Genomic DNA, 20,924 nt, shown 5'->3' on the forward strand with positions numbered 1-20,924 from the left:
GTTCAATTCAAATCATGTTCATTCGAAGTAGGTATAATTAAATTTTAATATCCCACGATATTGAATATTAAAAAAATCCTTTCAAATACATGGGAACTTGTGTAGAAAAATATTATAACAAATGTAAATATTCAATCATCAAACTTGATATCACAGTTACTTATTTTTATTAGTTATTTACCAGTCAGCACGCTCTCACGATTATTAAACCAGAAAGTACTTCATTCCTCATCCACTGTTATTATAGAATAATTAGCGAACCGCCCTGGCTCCGCACGGATGTAATGCTGATACAAATATAAATTCACCCATCGGAAATTCAAGGTTATGGAGAAACAGTGATGAAAAGATAATTTTGTTTTATGGACGCGCTTTTTTCCACACGGCTGGTGTCTCAGTTTGAAATATTTAATGATCCTGTCTTATTGAACATCTACAATATAAAACGAACCTACATACAAAATTACAGCCTCCGAAAATGTAGAGCTACGGAGAAACTGATGAAAAGGTAATTTTCATTTGTAAACGCGCCCTTTTTTCCCCAGTGGGGGATCCCCAGTTGGAATACTTGAGAATCTTTCTTTATTGCACATCTTCAACATAAAACGAACACATATACTACATACAAAATTTCAGCTCTCTAAACAGAATCAAGTGAAACATGATCATCAGTGGTGCTAGGCGTGGGTTTATATTTGATATTCGAGGACTGAGTTCTCCGTCGATCTCAGTGATGGCGTCTTCGTGAAGAGAGATGGTTATCACTTTAATTTACTCAGACTTTGAGGACAGTTGACTCCAGCAATTCATTTGTGTCAATATCGAAGACCAGTCTGCATAGAAAATGCAGAGTGCTGAGGAAGGACCGCCAAAACTATGCTCACCATTACACGGTGAGCAACTTATCGTAGAGAAAATTATGTCTCCATCAGAGACAAGGTGGAAAACGTCGAGCAACAAGTTGAACAGATGATGCGCAAATTGAGACGACAGCGAAGGGACGACGCTCAACCAACGAATCCCACATCTCCCGAGGAAGTCAAAGGCATCGTGAGATGCCTTGCTGCTCGGTAAGCCCCCAAACCGGGGCTGAAAGCCCTACCCAGAAAGAGTATAGCGGCAATTACGAACAACCTTACCGCTATACTTCCTTTACCAGTTTATTAAGGTCACGGTCATTATGACAAGAACCTCACTTTCCTTGACAATCATCGGCCAATAAGCGTGGCCCCATTGATGAGCAAAGTGCCAGAACGCGTCATACTGAAAATACTTGAGAATCAGGCACACAGCAGATATGGGTAAATATTCGTTTTGAAGGCACCCGGCGATTTGGGAAAAAATTTTTGATGTACTTACGTATTTTGATGCGTAGATTACGAATCCGAAAGAAGAAAGCGGCACTCTCCCTTATTTACAAAGTTACGGCCCTTCAAAGTTCAGAAAAGTGCAACTTTTCAGTCTTCTTTTTCACAAGATAACTATTTAAAAACACAAGCATTTATTCACTAGGTCACCTTTACACCTTATTCCTCCTTCCTTGACACTTTTCACTTCAACAATCAACATTTTTCCAATAAAAATGTTAAAAAATGTATGGAGCTGCTTTTTGGTTATATATCTCTGTATTTTACGTTTTAAAGGTTAATGGCATAGTTGGTACAATATTCTTAAAGTAATTCAATTGTTTTTTGCCTTCATTCTTTGTCTTTTTCTAATCACTAACCTCAAATTAAAAATCCAAATCTACGAATTTGAAATCGTATGCGGCAAATACCAACCTTTTTTTCTGAAATGTCACTAGTAACTAACCTAGAAATAGAAGAATGTCACCAGAAGAAGCATTCGTTTTTGAATTAAGTTTTTTATAAGAAAAATGTTGATTGTTGAATTGTAAAGTGTCAATTGAGGAGGAATAAGGTGTAAAGGTGGCCTAGTGAATAAATGCATGTGTTTATGAATAGTTTATCTTGTGAAAAAGAAGGCTGAAAAGTTGCCCATTTCTGAACTGTGAAGGGGCGTAATTTTGTAAATACGGGAGAACGCCGCCTTTTTCTTTCGGATTCGTAATCTACGCATCAAAATTGTAAGTACACTCAAAAATTTTTTCAAAATCGCCGGGTGCCCCACTGTCTGGGGCCAGTGTTAAGAAAGATACAGGCGCCAACTCTGAAAGTTTATGAACACCTACTTGTCGTCGGCCATAAACGCGCCCAGATACATACCCAACCGATTCATTTACCGGGACCTGGATCTTAGCACCCACTAAGTGAATGCACTCTTGAGAAACCACGTCGCAAACATCTTCGAGAGTATCCGGACATATTTATTTCACCCCAAAGCTGCGTGATCTTAACGAGGCACTGAACAGGAACGACTCCAGATTCCGCGAGAGGGATAAGCGTATGAGGACGATAAAGCAGAATCAGAGACGACCTCTGCGAGTTGTCGTTTGGCGGCTCCAGTAAGTATGATTTTTTTCATTTTCACAGACACACACACATTCTAAATCACGGTTCTAAATAACACACATTTGTCAGCGACACAGACCACCCGTCTCTAGTTAGGTACAGAGGACCACCATGCGCCAACTGCACACAGTAGAGTAAGGTTTTACAAATATTTTGACCATAAAAGATCAATCTTCAATCTTGCTGAAGTGCCAAGCAGCAAGTTGAGGACCACAAAAACAGTGTGGGGAAGATTTTGTCTCAGGGCACTCAACTCCAGGGCGGAATGCACTTGTGGTTCAGCCTAACACCACTGATGAGACCTATGGCGGGTTAAAACATCGCTCTCGGGTGTTGGATCATAAATGCTTTGTGTCTGGGATCTATTTTTCAACTGATTGCCTTGCAGTGAAAGCTGCAGTGTAAAACAGAAGACGTACCTCGTCGTCTTTGCAGCTTACTTCCTTGGGGAGCCTCGTTTACCTCTGACTCGAGGATTGAGTTCTCTGTTGATCCCAGAGATGACGTCTTCGTAAAGGGAGGTGTTATCGCCCTTATTTAATTTGAAAATTGATTTAAAGTTCTATGGATTTTTTATTTTAAAAGAAGGTACAGAAAAGTTGGCCACAATTAGGAGTATAAGCTCAAAAATTCAACAAATTTTTCAGAATGAAGTTGAAGTTTAACAAAATTCCGAGTAGAAGTCTGAATTTATCAAAATTATTTTGATGAAATTTGACTTCAACTTAGGAATATTGGTAAATTCTGACTTTGAACTAGAAATTTTGTGAATTTTATTTTTAAGAAAATGTTGGCCTTTCTGCGTCTCCGTAAGTTAAACGTTTGGTGGGAATTTCAAAGCGATATTTTTGTTCAAGCGATCGTTTTCTAATTTTGGCATTGAAATCCTCAGACCGAGGACATCTCATTCGAATGAAATCTGGTTAAATATTGATTTGTTTATACTTCAATAATATTACAATCACCAATATTATCAATATTATGGAAAGTTGAAATAGTTGATGACGTAGTTTTGTGTATCGCTTTAAAATTATCTGATTATTTTTTTATAATACGTAGTAAGGAAGGTCAAATTCCGTGACTAGATAAACAGGTTTGCTGGCATCCAACACTACCCTATGAATAAAAGTACTTTAAACTCTTTTTTTTTCAACACAGTTATTTTTTCTATGATATCAGAAGTTACCAAAAGTTTACATATCTCGAAAATATGTAATAAAATTTTTAATTTTTTTATCTTAGTCAAATATTGGCGGTGATGAGCCTAGTTCACACAATTCCACACATTTCCCACAATTTTTGTTCGTCTTCTTCGAAAATTATGATTGACTTGTCATTGACTTTATAATTTCACACAGTTTTGCGCTAACAAAAGGTTATAAATTTATAAACAGTTAAATGAAAAAAATGGAAGTTCGGTTTTTGCCTGGTATTCAAAATTCGAAAAAAGATATTTGAAGAGCAGAAAGTTTTTTACAAAAAATTGTCATCGTTTGAATTTGTATCAGCAATATTTATAGTTTTGATTGAACTATGAAAATACTGGTAAAACTCGTTTCCAAAAAAAATTGTATTACATGAAAACGAATTTGTCAATCAACAAAAAAAAACGACAAAAAAAAATCAAATTTTTTTGTTATCCAAAAAACGATAAACAAATTAAACTTTTAACCGGAGGTCTTATTCAAATGTGGGTCTACACGAGTTCTATCTGGTGGCCAGTAAGTACACCGGCTTCCGACCCGGTTCTCTCAATGGGACCCACTACCCACCTGAGAGGAAAGTAAAGCAGTCAGTATTGGAGTGGGGGTGTAGTCTAATTCTGTAACGTAATCCAAAACTTGTTTTCTTTTTTCGAAACTCATTTCCATTATTTGTGTTCTTTTCTCTTTTCTTTTATCATGTAGATTCACTGTTTAGAGAGAAAGGTAAAAACCCAATAGTTGTTGATGGGTTCAAATACCGTTGACACAAAGCATTGGCTAACAATATTTAACAACGTTGTGCTTGCATTCTCAAATAGTGCAGTACCACTTTTCAGCACCTCGAGTATTGCATTAGCTTCGAATGAGATAATGTGAGTGCCTTCTTTATTGAGAGCATGTTCGGCTATAGCTGTGCAAAGACTGTTCGGGTCGACAGTTTCAGTAAAATTTGGATTCTTCTCAAGTTCAATTTTTTCAGGATGTGTCAGTACGCCTTCTTGCTGCACATACACTGAAATTTTTATGAGATACAATGACGTAATAAACCGTCGAACAACGATTTGATCTAACGGATAAATCAACGATACATAAACTACATAATATTAGTTGTCGACGGCATTTATCTGATTCACAGAAATCCGTTGTTCTCAATTTCGAATAGATTAAATCAACTTTCTTCAAAAGCGTAAATAAGTAGAACGCATAAATAATGTGGTTAAACTGACAAAAAGAATTACTTCCCAGAACGAACACTTAATCACCCTACAGAGTTTACGTGGTCAGTTTTGAACAGATTGCAAATATTTTTCCACGACAAAAAACCGTTTCATATTTCATTAGTTTTGGAAACGAATATTATAAATCAATTAAATACATTTTGAAAATTATATTAGTCTGATTCAAAATTATTGTCCGCTTTTATGAGTCTACTTTAAACTATAATATCTCAGTGAATACTTATTCAATTCAATCGAAATAAGCGCCATTTGAATCAATGTTTTTGCCATCATCAGCATTAAACTTGAATGCTCTGGATTCGATGAAGTCGACGAAGGAGGTTTTTGCCTGGTCCTGATTGGCAAACGTTCTACCGATGAGAAAGTTATCGGAGTGCTTGAAAAGATGATAGTCGGTTGGCGAGAGGTCTGGGAGTATGGTGGGTGAATCAGAACTACAACGCTCAATTTCAGGACGGCGATTTGTGAAACGTGCCGACGGGCGTTGTCGTGGAGCAGAATCGGACCTCTACTGTTAACAAGTGCCGGCTGCTGCAATTTTTTATACATTTCGTCGATTACTTCAAAATAGGATATGCACGTTGCGGTTCTTTGCGGCACCGAACAGCCGCTATTAGGGCGCCGCGAAATATTCAATGAAACAATTCGGCAATTTTTTTGTGACAACAGTCGTATACGTGGACTGTCACAAAAACATAGTAAATGTTCAAATTTCGCAGGCTACACTCGTCTCGAACATATATTCACAGTTTTAACTGTTTAGCATTTTCAACATTGTTGGTGAGAGGCATAAAAGTTAGAAGTGTTTTACGGGTTCGTCGATTTTTTGCTATCAAAACAATAGATCGAAAAAATTATGTATAATTTATTTATAATTTGGTGTAAAAAATGGAATTGAATGCTCAAAAATACTTGAAATGTTGACAGTGACATACGGTGATTGTACTCTGAGTAGGAAAAATGTTTACAAGTGGTACAAGCTTTTCACAGAAGGTCGGAAGATGTCAATGACGACGCTCCATTACATCAACAACCGGTGAAAATGTTGAAAAAGAGAGGAAAATTATTATGGAGAATTGTTGAATCACTATTAGGCAAGTTGCTGATGATGTCGTTGGCTCATGTCACGCTATTATTTGGAGCGTGTGTCAGCGAAATTTGTTCCAAAATTGCTAACTTTTGACAAAAAAAAAATATCGCATTACTACCGCTCAGTTATTGTTGAATGGAGTCAACGGCGATCCAAATTTGATTAAAAAGGTCCTTACTAGTGACGAATCTTGGCTATATGATTATGACATCAAAACCAATGTCCAATCGTCCCAATGGAGAAGCCCAGGAGATCCAAGGCCAAAAAAGCACGCCAAATTCGAACGAATGTCAAGATTTTGCTCACTGGAGTATTACCTGGAAGTTATGCGCCGCTTGCGAGAAGCAACACGAAGAAAACGTTCGGTTTTGTGCAAACAAACAATTCACAGATTTTGCTTCACGATAATCCACTTTCTCACTTGGCATTACTTGTTCGTAATTTTTTGTCAAAAACAACACCTTAAATATGCCTCACCCAAAATATTCACCAGATTTGACCCCTACGACTTTTTTCTGTTCCCAAAACTGAAGAGGTTCGTGAAAGAACGTCACTTTGCGACGAATTAGAAGATAAAAACCGAATCGCCGAGAGAGCTCAAGGACATACCAAACAATACGTATCAGAACTGCTTCAAGGATCGGGAAGACGCTGGCAGAAGTGTACTATATCTGAAGGGAACCATTTTGAAGGGGATAAAATAGAAATTAATGAATGAATAAATATTTATTGAGAAAAATGAGAATTCATGTAATTTTTTGAACAAGCAGCGTATTTCATTGATTTTGTCCAATCCGCATCCAACAGTTCTCCAATTTTTCATGAAAGTCAAGAATTTTGAAAAAAATCTGATGTATAAAGGGCGCCGCGAAAAAAAAAAAACCGATTATTTAAGGAGCCGCAAACAAAAAAGATTGGAAACCTCTGCGATATACAATAATGAACAGTCTAAAATGAACGAAATGAGAATAAATCAATGATTCTCTCCCACCAACCTAAAATAAGTCGTGTGTATCTACAACGTTAACAAATTAAAGACACTGTATATTCGGCAGTCCTTCCCACCTGGTTGCATAATTGTAGTGTTTGATGTGAGCGGCACTCATTCAGTGTTAGGGGTGATATGTGTTTGTGAATGTCCATTTTTCCTATTTCTGGTTTTCAATGAATGAGAATTTACTGAAGAATACCCCTATTAAAAGTGAGTGATTTTTTATTCATGCATTTCCGCAATTTTCATTTCTTTCGGTGTAATCGATATTATTTTTTTAATGTGTTCTAAATTAAATCTAATCAATTACCTAATTCATATTGAATTAAACGGAAATATCATAATGTTCCTATTAATGTAATTTGAATAAAAACGTATAGGATCTAATCTAAAAAAGTTTTTGGCTTTCTACTTCTCTATCTTCCTACAAAAAAATGTGGAAATCTTTCAAGAAAAGAAAAGATGTAATCAATTCCAAAAAAAATATAAAATATAAAGATGGAGAAGTAGAAAGCCAAAACCTTTCTTTCCCAAAAATCAATTTCTCCTAAAAATATACCTGTTTCTATTATATATTTATTCCGTGAGTACTGAATTCTGACATCAAATCATATGAAATTCCTATTTTCATATAAAAGTTATGCACTCTGTGTTATTTGATAACCATAATGGAACAAAAATACTAAAAAACTGGGTTACGAAAGTACCGAAAAAGCCTCTTCATAATTGTATATTGATTATCAAATGCTAATTAGGTATTCGATTTTTACTTTACTCCACAAATTAAGCAGATTTTCAAATTCGATTAAAAAATGACCTCAATTCATTTCGAGAATTTGGAAACTGATTAAATTCGCATCGAAGTTACCATGAATTTGAGTTTAAAGTTTTATTTAATTCAAGGTAAATATGAAACTTGGAATCCACAAACAAGCAGAACGTTTAATAGTTCAAAAATCCCTCAGCAAAAATTACTCAAATTCAAAAGTTGAAAGGGGTATATTTTTTATAGAGTATAATTTGTGGGGAAAAAAGGTTTCGGCTTTGTACTTCTCCATCTTCATACAAAAAAATTTTGGAATCTTCCAAAGAAAGCAATTAATTTCAGAATAAACTCTATACAAATATGTATAGTTTATTAAAAAAGTAACTTTCAGACACAAGCTAAAAAAAAAACCTTTTCGAGACAGCTACTTTTATACAAACATTAAATTACACAAAAAAATACTTTCATGACAACTGCTTTCATATGAACATTATATGAACGAAAAAGTTGTTTCAAGAGAGCTTTTTTCCCAGTTCGTGTCTAAAAGTTACTTCTTTGCTGAAGAGGCAATGAGGCAAGTGTCCTATTCCGAAGTTTAGGATATCGCCAATGAGAATAAAAGTGTTGAATATAAGTGAAATTTTACCTCATTCATACACTATATTGTGAAGTAATTCTGTTAATGATATCCGATTCAATTCCATAAAAATTCAATGTACATATAAAATAAGTTGTTTCGAAAGTATTTTTTTCTTTCTTGTAATTCAATATTCTTATGGAAGTAGTTATGATATCCACCGAATCGCTGAGGGAGCTCAAAGAAATACTAATAAGGGCATATCAGAACTGTGCCCTTGGGAACAGAAAAAAATGGCAGGGGTACAAATCTGTTGAGTACGGTGGCTTAGGCAGTGTTGTTTTTTGGCCAATAAATTACAAACAAGCAATGACGAGTGAGCAAGTGCATTATCGTGATGCGAAAGTTATAAAATATGTTGGTTGGGACGTCCAGGGTGAGCGTCGTCATTCACATCTTCTTGATCTTCTGTGAAAAGCTTGTACCACTTGTAAACATTTTTCTGACCTAAAGTACAATCATCATATGCTACTGTCAAGATTTCAAGTGTTTTTGAGCACTCAATTCTATTTTCAAACAATATTTGATGCAAATTCTTTGATATATTTTTTCGATAGCAGAAAACCGCTGAACACGCAAAACATTTCTAACCTTTATGCCTCTCACCAACAATGTTGAAAATGCCAAACAGTTGAAACTTTGAATATATGTTCAAGACGAGTGTACCAACTTAAAAAAATAAAACAATCGGTTATCAAAAGTACGTAGCCGACGAAATTTGAACATTTATCTTATTTTGTGAATATCCTACGTACATATTCACGGACTGCGGTTTTGGAATTCCATCAAATTTCGTATTTTGAACATCAAGTCATTTATTAGCAAATAATTTATCCTTGAGCATTCGACAAAAACTTCGAGAAAACGGAAATTATTATTTAAATAAATCAAACATTCATTTTTCAAATATTTTGTCAACTTTTCTAAAGCCAATCAAAATATTTTTGTTGAAACTAATAAATACCGCCAGACGTACGAATTGATTTTCACAAGTTACATTCTATGGTTTTGCACCTGTTTGTTTGAGGTGTGTATTAGCCATTCGAGCATGTATCAAATAATTTCAAAAAGCTGAAAACAATTCCAAGATGGATCATAGTCGAAAGTTGCATAAGATATAATATTTCTTTCTGAGACACGTAAAATAGGTCAGTAATATATTTCATTGTCATGTTTTGGAATTGCGACCTATGTTATTATTTTCATCGTGATTAGTTTATGAAATAGTTCAACGTTTTGTTTTTTATTATCATTCACCTGCAATAAACGCACAAAGATACGTTCAAGAACAATCTGTGTAAATATGTGGACTGTTATTTGAAAGACCCATCTTTAAAAATTTTTAGTTGCTTTGCTTGTTACAAATACCTAATTGGTGCTGTTTAATGCCGACTAAAGTGAAAACTTGCCTTATTTTTTGAACAGACAGCGCATACAATAACGCAATTAACAAAGAGTAGAAATATAAGTGGAAATATGAGATGATAAAAAGATTTTGATTTGAAGAAATATGTTTTTGTAATAACATACTCGCTTAATGTGAATTGATAGGTACAAACTGGAAAAAAACCCTTTCAAAACAACTACTGTCACAAATAAACCATTCAATATATCAGTGGCATCTGCTTGAATTCCATAATCAATGTTCAAAGTACGACTTTCAAGGATTCCAAGTTTCAATTCCTACTTCCTACAATTGTAGCCTGATTAAGACACAGCTGTTCGAAACGCTACGCTTCTAATCAATGGTAATGGTACGTTAACTTCCACCGAGTTAGCATTTTACAGATTTATCACTGATTACTTATTCATCAAATGGCGTAAATTACATTTTGTACGAAATTCTGTATTTTGTATCCGAAATGAGTTTTTATTGCAACATCCACATTGTTCCAGGAATGTTCTGTAAAACAATTGGCGACAATTGATTAATCATCATTACCTCATTATTATTAGTACACAATGACGTTGTTTGATCTTGCCCGTTTATTGTTCCACTCAATTCCAAACATGTTTTTGCTTTCCAATATGACCCTCTATAGATATTTGATGGAAGTATATTTTTTCATGTTCAAATCTATTTTTGTAAATTTTGTTTCGTACTTTTTAATAAATATTTCATCAGTCACGTTATATTTGAGTCGATGCAAATTTCTCAATGATACCCTCATTTCAATAATTTGAATGGTAATTTGAATCCTCATTTCATTGGACTAATAGGTAATAAATATGCTACGAAAATCGCACAAGTACGCTCCAACACGTACTCTTATTTTCCGAATTCGATAAATAAAAAACGCCCCTTGAACTCAAACGGAAACCTAGCGAAAACTGCATATCTGCCTACAGAAATCCAAGGTTACTATTTGGAAAATTCATCACGGAATCATTGGACAATGAATTCCTTACGTCAGGCAAGGCATATCGGACGGACATGTTCCTTTTCGTTATGACACACATACGAAAGTACGTGTTTAGAAAACAGAAAAGTGGACGTCTTAAAAAGTCCCTTGCCAAGTTTATATGCATATTTTTCGTATTCAGTCGGATTACTTATGACATATGCTGAATTAATTGTTTGTCGTAACGATTCTCGAGAAATTAGCACCATCTCGAAGAGACAAAGTTATTCGTTTCAACAAAAATTTCTTGTGACTATTTAGTCAACAGATACTTCTCATTGACCGTACGATCATTTGGCAAGAACTTCCGATGCACTATATCACCATAATCGAAGAAAACAGTGAAGAAAACTTTGACGCTTGATCGAACTAGTGCTTTTTTTGTCTTTGCTCTCCTGGGCTCTTCCATCGTGACGATTGGACTTCAGTTTTAATGTGAAAATCATATACCCATGATTTGTCACCAGTTATGACCCGTTTAAGTAACACATATAGTTACTTCTTTGTATGATCCACACATCTTTGTAAAGCGTTTGATTTGAACGCAATTAATTTTTTCGTTTCTTTGGAAGATTCCCAAATTTTTTGTGTAAATATGGAGAAGTAGAAAGCCAAAACATTTCATTACTCAAAAAATGCATTTGAGGGTGATTTTATCTGAAAGCATTAGACGTCTTTCTTTGAGCCACCCTGTATATTTACTAGAAAAGCATTATTTCACTTCCTAGATAAAAAAGTTCAAATTTTATTGTTTTCCCATTCAAAATGAATTACTTTAATTTCAGATCGGTGCGCTCCCGAAATGGAAGAATCACAAATTCAAAGCTTTTACAAACACCGGAATGTTTTCATCACTGGCGGCACAGGATTTATGGGAAAAGTGCTTATAGAAAAGTTGCTCAGGTCAACTGAAGTGTCGACGTTGTATCTTTTGATTAGAGAAAAGAAAGGGAAAAATATCCATACAAGAATTGACGAAATCTTCGATGATGTAGTAAGTATTTTCTGAAAAACAAAGTACCAAAGAATTTCTGCCTGGTAGTTTTCATTACAATTATCTGTTTCTAATAATCATTCTGTACTTTTTTCAACCCAATGCTAAGTTCATTCAACTATTATTTCGATAGAAGTATTACAGAGGTGAATCTGTACAGAAAATTACGGTTCGTGTCTTTTTATTGTCATGTTCTTCATTTACTAGAGGAGTTTATCTGGATTGGAATACTTTCGAAGGTTCAAAATATTTATGATCCTCATGTCATATGGTGCTTCATTTTTCGCGAAATCTCAATGAAGAAAACATAAGAATATGTACAACTGAAAATCGATAACTCAAAGAAATGTTCATTCGGGTGAAGTTGAGCCCTCTTGAAACTCAGAAATGAACAAAAAAATAAAAAATTCGAAGAACATGTCAATTTTTGTTTTGAGAAGGTTCAGTTAATATATGATAAACTTATTTGAAACTTCACTCTCTTCATCGCATCACTTGAAAAGTAAATTGTTCGTTTATTTTCTCTATATTTTTTACACGCTTTATATTAGCTTCACCTGTATGTATGTATGTATGATTGTTTGTATGCATGTTTGCTTGAAACTCTCAAGCTCGGGATCTGTATTGATATAATTATCGGCATCAGTGCTTGATCTATTCGAGAGCAGATGGCGCTATGTAACTTATTTGATATTTCTTGATCTATTCGCGAGCAGATGGCGCTGTACGTAACCTACTTAATATTTCTTGATCTATTCGCGGGTAGATGGCGCTATACGTAACCTCCTTGATAGGTTGTTCAAAAGAAAATCAAAATATTAAATATAGTTTAAAAAACTGAAAAACGCGCTTTTAAAGAACATCGAACTAAAAAGTTAAAAATAAATATAGTTTAAAAAACTAAAAAACACGCTTTTAAAGAACATCGAACTAAAGATTCAAGGTGGTCTTTATTTTTGAAAATAGGGATAAAGTTAATTTTTGCTGGATGAAGTTATATAAAACATAGATGACTACATTTTTATTTATGTATCAATGTAAAAACTTCGAGTACAAATTTTCAGGTTTTTGACACTCTCAAAAGAGAATGTCCAAAATTCAAGCACAGAATTGAAGCCATTCCAGGAGACTGTTCGATGTCGGGTTTGGGGATCTGCATGACAGACAGACAGACGCTGATTTCTAAAATTGATATAGTTTTTCACGTGGCGGCGACAGTGAAGTTCGATGAAAGTTTGAATCTTGCCTACACAATAAACGTGAACGGAACCAAGGAAGTTGTAGATTTCGCTAGACAAATGATGAATTTAAAGGTGAGAATATCAAAAATGTAACTATAATATTTCGAGAAAATATCTCTGTTGAGAATGGCTGAACTAAGGGGCGTTTCTTTCAGTCTCTCATATATGTATCCACCGCATATGCCAACTGTCCTCGGAGCGAGATAGATGAAAAAGTATACGACCACGTGATTCGTTACGAAGATGTCAAAGCTGTGTTAGAAAAATTAAATAAAAGCGAGGCCGAATTATTAACCCCACGGTAAGAAACTTCAATCAATATAAAAGAATATAGTTAATGTATACACGCACAATGAACATTTCTAAAATTTATTTTCAGAATACTTGGTGCATGGCCCAACACTTATACCTTTACCAAATTCTTGGCAGAATCGCTAATCAAAGACATTGGTGGTGGGTTACCAATAGGAATATTCAGACCATCTATCGGTATGTAAAATAAAAATATTTGGGTATATTTGGAAATGGTAGTTATTTTTAAATGTCGATGATATCTCACGCACACTTTGTTTTATTTAAATTGAAAGATATGAAGCATTTTGGTAATTTTCAGTGATATCAACCTACAAAGAACCCTTGGAAGGTTGGATCGACAACTTGTACGGCCCAACGGGAGTTGCAGCAGGTGCGATTTCAGGAGTACTTAGGGTGATGCCCTGCGCCAGAGAAAGAACCTCAGACGTGGTGCCGGTTGATAGTTGCGTGGCGGGACTTATCTCTGCCGCTTGGGACGTTTCTTCGAAAAACCCCGAAACAAAGTGAGTACCTCAGACTTTTCCGTACGCATGGCGTTGACACTTGAATTTTTCAGAACGTCCAATCAACTGCTAGTATACAACTATGTTTCTTCGGCAGAAAATCCGATAACGTGGAGGGAATTCATAGAGCTGAACATCATCCAAGGTGAAAAATTCCCCGTCTTGAACTCTCTGTGGGAAGCATTCGTCATATTCACGCCTGATCTTTATTGGTATTGGATTTTGCGATTTTTTTGTCATACTCTACCCGGATTCCTCATAGATCTTGTTGCCATATTGACGGGGAACAAACCGAGGTGAGTAAAATCGGGACGATTGAAGAATGCACATGCGTTCAGTAAACATTAGCGATTCAATACATACATCCTTTCCTTCTACAAATGAAAAACGAAGACTAAACAGCTCTTATTTGGATAATACATTGCATTTAGTGCTCAGTGTTGCCGCAGTGGTACAAATATCGTACCACATGTGTGGTACAGGTGTACAGATGTGAAAAGGTGTGGAAAGAACATTGGTACTCCTTTCGAAAATTCACCCCAAATGTGAAATTTTGGGCATTTCTGACGAGTTCTCGAATTCAACAAAAAATGTCTGATGGATTGCTTCAACCAAGAATGAAAACATACATTTTCTGAATTATCTTTCTGGATTCAATGAAATTTACTCCTATTATTCTTGATAATGTAGACGTGATACTTATTATATGGAGTCCGATACATTTCATCCAAATTTTCTCAGTGCAGCAACATTCCAAACACTCAGTACATCCAAGAATGATAGCCGAACTAACGTCAGTTGTTGATTTTTTTTCAATTTTCGAACCGTTTGCCAGTTCTAATTGTTTTGATGTTATTTATTGGAAAGGTCCTAAGGCTACAGTTATTATATACTACACAAAAGTTTTCACAACTAAACAGTTCATATTTCACACTAAGTACATTTTGACCGGTTCTGTCTAATGTTTCGCATGCTGGAAAAATGGAATCGGAAAAAATATTCATTTTCTTTTTCATAAAATAATTAATAAAGTGCTGACGAACTTTCTAAAATCTACCTAACATCGTAACATAGTACTTTCGCTACATAGTGAACGTGGAACATAAAAGCAATTCAGCAATGAAAACAAGTCAGTCGTTGCTGAAACTGTCTGACGCAGTAGCAGACGAAACTGGTACTCAAGGCTCTATTCGACCACGGCCGGATACCGAGATCACCGGGTACTAGCCTGGATTTTTGTGACTGCGGTTGTGAATGCCTAATGCATCTGCTCACTCGCCATTGCTCGTTCATAAATTTTGTCCAGAAACAATATCGTAATCATGCCTCAGCCACCGTATTTACCAGATTTGCCCATCTTCCTGCATCTTTTTCGTGTTCCCAAGATTGAAGCGACCCATGAAAGGACGGCATTTGCGGCGATAAAGGAGATAAACATCGAACCGCTGAGAGAGCTCAAAGACATTCCAAATACTGCATATCAGAACTGCTTCGGGAATTGAAAAGAAATCTGCTGATACAGGTGTATTATACCTAAGGGGGACTACTTTGAACGGGACAAAATAGAAATTGATGAGTTTATAAATATGTTTTTAGAAAAATGAAAATTCAAATTCAAAATTCAAATTCAAAAGAAATCGCTAACCGAATGTACGTAGCCCGGGAAATTTGAACATCCACCTTATTTTATGAACAACCCAAATATGTTTTCCTTACCTTTGGAATCCACGACACCTGATAGTTGTTTGATTATTGGAAGATCTTGGATCTCTTCCGTAGAAATTCGTGTTGGTTAACTGAAATACATGGTTTGACTTGTGGAAGTAATTAGTCATACACAGTCATCTCGCAGCCCTTCGCGAAGTTACATAAAATAGAGATTGTCGAGTTTTCAATACACACAGAATTGCCCCATTTAAGAAGTAGATAAAGCTTTGCTGGTTTCCTTTGGTCAGGAAAGTGAGATTGTTCCAAAACAAATCGTTTGATTTCATAAACTGATGACGTACGCTAATTATTTCGTCGACCCAAAACTGCAGGTTATTCCGATCGTCTATTGTGATTCCTCAATATGACTTCAAACATTTTTCCATTTCAGAATGATGCAACTCTACAAAACTATCCACAAATTCGCAGACACCTTATCATACTTCGCCACTAGGAGTTGGAAGTTCTCCAACAAGAATACCTGTAATCTGTGGCATAAAATGAACCGGAGAGACCGAGAACTTTTCCCTCTGAGCATGACGACAGTGCACTGGCTCATTTACTTCAGGAGATACATCAAAGGAATACGGTTATACTTGTTGAAGGAGTCTGATGAAACTTTAGAGGCGGCGAGACGAAAAAGTGATTGGTATGTTTCATTTCAAAGCGCGAAGGCGCGGAAGGGATACAAATAATTTTGAAAAAAATTATCACTAGTTTCCGAGTTTGAAGTCGGAATTTATCAGGTTGTTTCTAAAATTGTGTCCGTTTTCATGAGTCCACTTCAAACTGTAATATTTCAGTAGATACTTGTTCAATTTATTCGAGAGGAGCGCCATTTGAATGAATGAACCTTTGCCAACGTAGCACACACAATTCGGTTAATTCCATCAGCATAAAAATTGGGTGCTCCGGATTCGATGAAGCCGACGAAAGCCGTTTTTGCCTGGTCCTGACTGGCGAAGGTTCTACCCGGTGAAAAAGTTATCGAAGTGTTTGGAAAGATGAGGTATGGGGAGAATATAGGCAGAATATAGTAATAAGCTGAAAAGTGTCAAAAAAATAAATTTGGAAAAAATGACCAGCATCAATGTGTAGAGTAAAAAATTCTCTATCGATCAATATCTATCACGACAGCAGAATAAATATTTATTGAGATATGGAGCTACAAAAACACATGACATTTGAACGGACAAAATTTTTGAACATTCTTATAATAACATTGTTATCACTAAATTCCGATATCAATCTCGAAACTTTGTTGAATTCCAAATTTAAACTAAGGATTAAGTGAGTTTTTTTAAGAAATAGAGTAGTCCTTCTACGCCATGTGATTGCTATATATTTAAAAAATGTATGATTACTTTTCGTTTCAGGTTTAGGCGATTCAACATGGCATTCAAGTGTTTATTCATCTATATCATCTGTAATTGTACTTCAAGAATTTTATCAAATTTATATAGCTTTATTTTTTGAACAAAAATAAGATATTCATGTAAATATGAGGTATGTTTATCAAAATGTTCAGTGTGATGGTACTTATCCTTAGTGAATAAAATATAATTTTAGAAAAAAAGATCTGCTAATTTTAACATCGTTTAGTTGAAAATGAATAATAGATTTTTCAATTTTTCAGGAATAACGGTTTTGACTCTCTACTTCTTCATCTTTATTATACAGTGTTTATAAAAATACTTGTTTCGTATTGCTTCTTGCACGCGGAACATAATACTACTCCTTATTGACCGTACGACCATGTGGCAAGAACACCTGATGCACTATGTCACGGTAATCGAAAAAAACAATGAGCAAAAACTTGATGTTTGATCAAATTTGGCGTGCTCTTTTTCTCTTGGCTCTCCAGGGCTTTTCCATTGGGACGATTGCTCTTTGGTTTCGATATCATAACCATATACCCATGATTCGTCACCAGTCATGACCATTTTGAGCAAATCTGGATCGCCGTTGACATCATTCAACAATTTCTGAGCGATGCTCATGCGATGGTTTTTGAGGTCAAAATTCAGCAATTTTGGAACGAACTTCGTGGCCACACGCTTGAAGTGGGGTGGGAAAAATAAGTTCGTACACCAAGCAGAATAATTCGGGTTAAAAAGGTTTTATTCCCAGTTGATCGGTTGTATGACAGATTGCGTTGAAAATACGACTAAGTTTCTATAAAATAAAATCATGAATATAAATAATATGCCTAAAGTTTAGCTCGATATATTACATACCTAGACCAGGCAGAAAAGTTCAAATTAATTCCCTTTCCAAATACCGCTAAGGTTCCAGAAAAACTTATTTGCAGTTCCAATACATGAAATCAACTAGAACGAGTCCACTTGCAGATGGATCCAACGTTCCTAAACTTTTTACCACAATACTTTTTCAAATAAAGAAATGTGTAAGAAAAACGAGTTCTAATTATACCGAGAAAGCTACTGACAGCGCCATCTCCGCGCGAATAGGCCAAGCCAAACTATGTTGATAATTCTGTCAATACAGATCCCTAATCCCTAGCATTTACACCGGAATGAAATGAAAAATAGGTTAACGTCGATAACGAAAAGATGTAAACAAACATGATACAGTGAGTATAAATGACAAACGAGGACAAACTAAAAACGAAAACATATTACATTATGAAATCACGAGCGGTAGGGAAGTTACGCTACACGCTTTATGCCTAAAATTTGCTAAAAAATTCTATAACATGGGCCAACCAATATGCTGACATCCTCAGCAACTTCTCTTATAGTCATTCGACGATTCTCCATAATAATTTTTTTCACTTTCTCAACATTTTCATCGGTTGTTGATGTGATGAGGCGTCCAGGGCGAGCGTCGTCATTCACATGTTCTCGACCTTTTACAAAAAGCGTGTACCACTTGTAATTATTTTTCTGACTCAGAGTACATTCACTGTATGCCACTATTAACTTTTCAAGTATTTATGAGTAATCAATTCAATTTTTATAAGTACGATAGCATAAAATTGCCATAAAATATTTCCAACTTATGTCTCTCACTTATGAGCTAAACATGCTGAACAGCTGAAACTGTGAACGTATGTTCGAGGCGAGTGTACCAACATGAAAAAATCGATAATAATCTAATGTACGTAGCCCGCGAAATTTGAACATTTACACTATTTTTTTGAACATACTTTGTATTGTGACGCCTGAAGATGTTATTGTATAGCGGTTTTGTGAACTGCCAAGTGGAAATCTCACATTGAAGTGTTCTTCTTCAATACGTCAGAAGGAGATTTTTGCCAAACGTAAATCAAACATTTGTCGTGGACGAAGAAATAGAAATAAGTGTGCTGGATTATTTTGAAGCAAATCGTGAAAATTACATAGGAGATTACGTGAGAGTCACTGAACAATGTTTCGGAACTATTTAGAAAATTTTGGAAAAATATAAGTTGGTGCCATATAAACACAGACCTACTTAGTACCTATAACCAATAAAGACGATTGACATTTTGCCGATGATTTGTGAATGCTGAAAACGCTAATCTTGATTTTCTAAGACAGATTCTAGAAGGCAACGAATCTAACTTTACCAATCTGGACATGTAGGGGAGAGTGTGTATGAAAGAGCCAGGCTTTGTAATAGCCGATGTGATTTTCTACCACTTACCAAAATCTTACCATAATTTGATTTTAATGTTTGTATGGCAACACCACAGTATTTTGTATACAGAAATACTGTGGCAGCACTGAATAGCTGACATCCACAAACATTTAACAATTCTGTGAAAACGTAAACCACATCAAAGATTTTAGGACCAAAATGTAATTTTTTTGCGTTCACTCAATTTGTTTTTCAAAGAAAAGTGCAGTATGAGTTGATAAAAATGATATGTTGTATTGTTGCGTATATTTAGCATTATTTTACGATAATATTAATGTTATAATGTTTACGCGAAATAGCTGTATTTTGAGGTTACATAAAATGTTTTGAAAGAGACACTTGTGGAGGCTTTGAAAGAGCCGGCTCCAGGATGCAGCGCTGTTTCAGCTCCTCCTAAAATCATCGCTGGAAAAGGCTCAAAACAAATTGGACCGTTACTTCTGCTGATTTTCCACCTCATTGTAGCCACAGACCCCAACCTCTGGGATGTTGCGGTTTACGGGTCTTTCAAATCAAGATATTGAATAGTTATGAAAGAGTGGATTGTGATTTAAGACTGATAAATAACTGATTTTCACAGAAATGAGCAATTTTACAGTTTGATAAGATTTATTTAACAGATAAATAGTTTATTAAGTGATTTTTATTTGCTGAAAGACTGGTTTTTTTGTAAAAAGGAACCCGGCTCTTTCATAACACATGCACAGCTCTTTCATACATAAGTTGCTTTGAAAGAGCCGATTTCCATTTTTTTCTTTAGGTTACAATAATTACTAATTTCTTCTGTCATGGTATCTCATTTTATTAAACTAATTACAAAAAGCAATTTTATTCAATAACCGTCACCTGACGTTAACTTTTTTTAATGTTTTTCAAAACTGGCTCTTTTATACACACTCTCCCATATAAAAGAAAAAATCATCATTACTGGAGTAATGACAACCTTATGCGAAATATTCATTGTAATCCTTTAACAGGTGGGCGGAGTCTGAAGTTTCTTAGAAACATATTTGGAGAGTTTCTTGATAATCTCAACTTAGCTGATCGCCAAAGAGCATTTTTTCAACAAGACGGTGCACCTCCAGATGATATTCGAACGATAACGATTTTTTTAATGACCTCCGGACATTTCACTCATCTCTTTTTATTGTTGTTATACGCTTTATATTAGCTTCACCTGCATCTTTGTATATGGACTAACCCCTGTATGTATGTATGTTTGTAATTCTCAAGCTTGGGATCTGTATTTGACAGAATTACCGACATTATTGTTTGATCTAATCGCAGGCAGATGGCGCTGTATGAAAATATCAATGGTAATTTTTCTAAACAATATACGGCTGATAAATATAGTTTAAAAAGCTTTTAAAGAACAACGAACGAAAAATACCAGTATTATTGTGAAAAAAGCGTGAGCAATTTGTGCCATATTTTTATATATCAAGCGCCCGTCGCTTTTTTCATAATAATACTAGTATTTTTCGTTCGTTATTGTTTAAGCTTATTTTAAAAAAATATTTTTAACTTTTTAGTTCGATGTTCCTTAAAAGCGTGTTTTTTAGTTTTTTAAACTATATTTATTATTTTTTAAAACATCGATGATCGTGCCGGTTCAAAGGTTGAAAGAAAGGTTTTAAGCTTTGCCCAAGAATGTATTGAACCAGAAGAAGATGTACCCGAACATTCAATTAATTTTTTTACAATTATGTGAACAATAGATAT

General features: G+C 35.1%; 1 protein-coding gene and 1 long non-coding RNA gene across 2 annotated transcripts; one reads left to right on the plus strand and one right to left on the minus strand.

Annotated features, from left to right (window-relative positions):
- The first annotated feature begins 7,036 nt into the window (after positions 1-7,036).
- On the plus strand, positions 7,037-17,136 carry LOC111512436 (fatty acyl-CoA reductase wat). The gene is made up of 9 exons (XM_074173405.1): positions 7,037-7,205; positions 11,586-11,794; positions 12,859-13,107; positions 13,191-13,336; positions 13,415-13,524; positions 13,649-13,853; positions 13,907-14,149; positions 15,952-16,209; positions 16,937-17,136. The coding sequence occupies exons 1-9, from the start codon at positions 7,169-7,171 to the stop codon at positions 17,034-17,036; spliced, it is 1,557 nt and encodes a 518-aa protein (XP_074029506.1). The 5' UTR covers positions 7,037-7,168; the 3' UTR covers positions 17,037-17,136.
- A 554-nt stretch (positions 17,137-17,690) lies between these two features.
- LOC141481622 (uncharacterized) lies at positions 17,691-19,316 on the minus strand. Its single transcript, XR_012465060.1, has 2 exons — positions 17,798-19,316; positions 17,691-17,735 (listed from the first exon to the last, which is right to left on the minus strand). It is a non-coding gene; the product is annotated as an uncharacterized lncRNA (long non-coding RNA).
- Positions 19,317-20,924: the final 1,608 nt, after the last annotated feature.

Source organism: Leptinotarsa decemlineata, unplaced genomic scaffold (assembly GCF_025532065.1).
Source record: "Leptinotarsa decemlineata unplaced genomic scaffold, Ldec_3_MD MMD2_tig00000251_RagTag_RagTag, whole genome shotgun sequence".
NCBI lineage: Eukaryota > Metazoa > Arthropoda > Insecta > Coleoptera > Chrysomelidae > Leptinotarsa > Leptinotarsa decemlineata.

Bases quoted from the DNA above. Each gene is read 5' to 3' on its own strand.
- LOC111512436 (XM_074173405.1), top strand. From the start codon at position 7,169: ATGAATGAGAATTTACTGAAGAATACCCCTATTAAAA. The intron at 7,206-11,585 runs GTGAGTGATTTT...CTTTAATTTCAG, and splicing joins GAAGAATACCCCTATTAAAA to ATCGGTGCGCTCCCGAAATG. The intron at 13,108-13,190 runs GTGAGAATATCA...CGTTTCTTTCAG, and splicing joins GACAAATGATGAATTTAAAG to TCTCTCATATATGTATCCAC.